At 47.4% G+C, this 2,055-nt stretch overlaps 1 protein-coding gene across 1 annotated transcript in view; it reads left to right on the top strand.

The window, feature by feature from the left end:
- The window catches only part of FAM120C (family with sequence similarity 120C), a 116,624-nt gene extending 115,292 nt beyond the window's left edge, over positions 1-1,332 (top strand). Inside the window, 1 exon segment of the mRNA XM_030885062.1 lies at positions 940-1,332. Coding sequence (XP_030740922.1) covers positions 940-1,332 — 393 coding nt within the window.
- Positions 1,333-2,055: the final 723 nt, after the last annotated feature.

The raw sequence follows: 2,055 nt of genomic DNA on the forward strand, positions 1-2,055 counted from the left end.
TTGTATTCACATCTTGGAGCACCGGGTTGAAGTCTGGTCCCTCTTTCCCTGTGAAGATATAAACAATACCCTCCCCTTTATTTCCCGCCCCCTCCCTCCTTTTCAGTTGGCTACCATATATATCCATATATACAATTTTTCAATGTCTGTAGCATTAGCTTTCATGATTGGTGCATAGTTTCATATAATAGATATATTACATTGACTGGATTTCCTTGTATGTGGATAGATATCCTATCACAGACAGTATTGTACTTCAAGATAGCTCTTAAAAAGTATGTTCAGAAGGCTTGGAAGAACTAAGAGCAGTTACTATTCGACTAAGAGCAGTTATTGTTCAACAGAGAATGGCTGACCGCAATATCCTTTCTGTACTCTGCTTGCTTGCATACCTGCACATTGCAAAAGTATAAAAACCTTTGGAAAATTAGACAGGCCACCGCTCCATCTCCTCTCAAAAAGGGCTGACGGTCCCTGCACGGGTAATAAAACTTTTTCTTTTGAACTTGTCAGCAGCAGTCTGGGTTGTTTTCTTTCTGGGAACGGACAGTAGGCTACAACATTTGGAGGTTCCACTGAGATCCTACTGCCACTGTCGGAGCCTGGTTAGAAAGGAGACCTCCTTTATAGGAGTGCTCTCCCCAAAACTAGGGGATTTCCGAAGAGACTTGCCTTCGCCCCAGTTCATTTGACTTGAGCAACCACCTTTGGTAAGTGACTTGAATGGTGCACCTTTGGGGGCAAATTGTCAGCTGGATGCGGCATATGACAGTCGCCTGGTGTCCCAGGGAACTCTTGTATCTTGTATCCTGAAAGGGGCAGAGCCCCTCTTGGTTCCCCGTGGCTATTCACAGGTCTTGGTAGTCTTGTTGTTTGCTAGCTGTTTTTGCTTTTGTGTCTGTGTTGTTGCTTTAAATGTTCATTTTACCCTTTTTAAAGGTTCCTCAGAGGCAGATGGGAATCCAGAGAGTTCCAAAACGGGACAGAAGCCTTCGACACCACTTGAATGTCTTTTGGCTAACTTCTCTGATTTCTCTAGGTGCTCACAAAGAGCGTATGATTTTAACCCTAAAGACTGAAGACTCCGCAATTTGTGTAACGGTGATTGGGCTGAAGGAGTCCCTGATTGGCCCCTGCAAGGCTCGTTTTCCCTTCCCCTATTATGTTTATGGGGAACTGGGACATTCCGATCAGATTCCTTATATTGATGTGTGGATTGACATTGCCACTGATAAGCCAGCATATACAAAAGATTTTCTTCCTCCCCCAACAGAAAGGGTTCTTGTTTCCAAGACTTCAGGAAATGCGGCGGGGACCGGAGGAAAAAAATAGCCCCCCCCCCCCCCCCCCCCCCCCCCCGCCACTCAGCTTTATCCCATTTTGCAGGAGGACTGGGGTGGGAGAGGAACCGGCTTTGACCCTTTGGTGCCGCCACCACCTATCAGGTTTCCAGGGACTGAAGAGAGGGAAATACTAACAACCCCTATTTGAGTGCCCCCTCACACTAGGACACTAGGGCTGGAACATCTTACCAACACCCTCCCCCTAGGGCCCCCCCCCAGAAGGATCACTGGGCGGCAGCCATTCTCCCTTTAAGACAAGCAGCCCCCAAACCTAGGGAAGAACCCCAGAGTCCCTTTCTTGGTATAGGTCCCCTTTTCCTCCAGTGATTTGTATAATTGGAAGTAACAAAATCCCTTCTTTTCTGACAAACCACAAGGTCTGATTTCTTTGCTAGAAACTGTTTTCCACACTCATCAGCCTACCTGGGAAGATTGCCAGAAACTTCTCCAGGTGCTATTCACATCAGAGGAACGGGAGCGCATCCAGAGAGGGGCCCAGAAGGAAGTCATTGGACCTGATGGGCAGCTAGCGAGCACTCCCACTTGAGCGAAACTCTTTTTCTCACTGTGCAACCAATGTGGGATCCAAACTTCTCGCAAGGCCAGGAAGTCTTCACCAGGTATCGCCAGTTTCTTTTGCAGGGCCTTCGCGGAGCGGCCAGGAAACCTATGAATTTATCTAAGGTCAGTGAGACTTTACAGGATGACTTAC

This window comes from Echinops telfairi, unplaced genomic scaffold (genome assembly GCF_000313985.2).
Source record: "Echinops telfairi isolate 266 unplaced genomic scaffold, ASM31398v2 ScPeMD7_19;HRSCAF=73, whole genome shotgun sequence".
Lineage (NCBI taxonomy): Eukaryota > Metazoa > Chordata > Mammalia > Afrosoricida > Tenrecidae > Echinops > Echinops telfairi.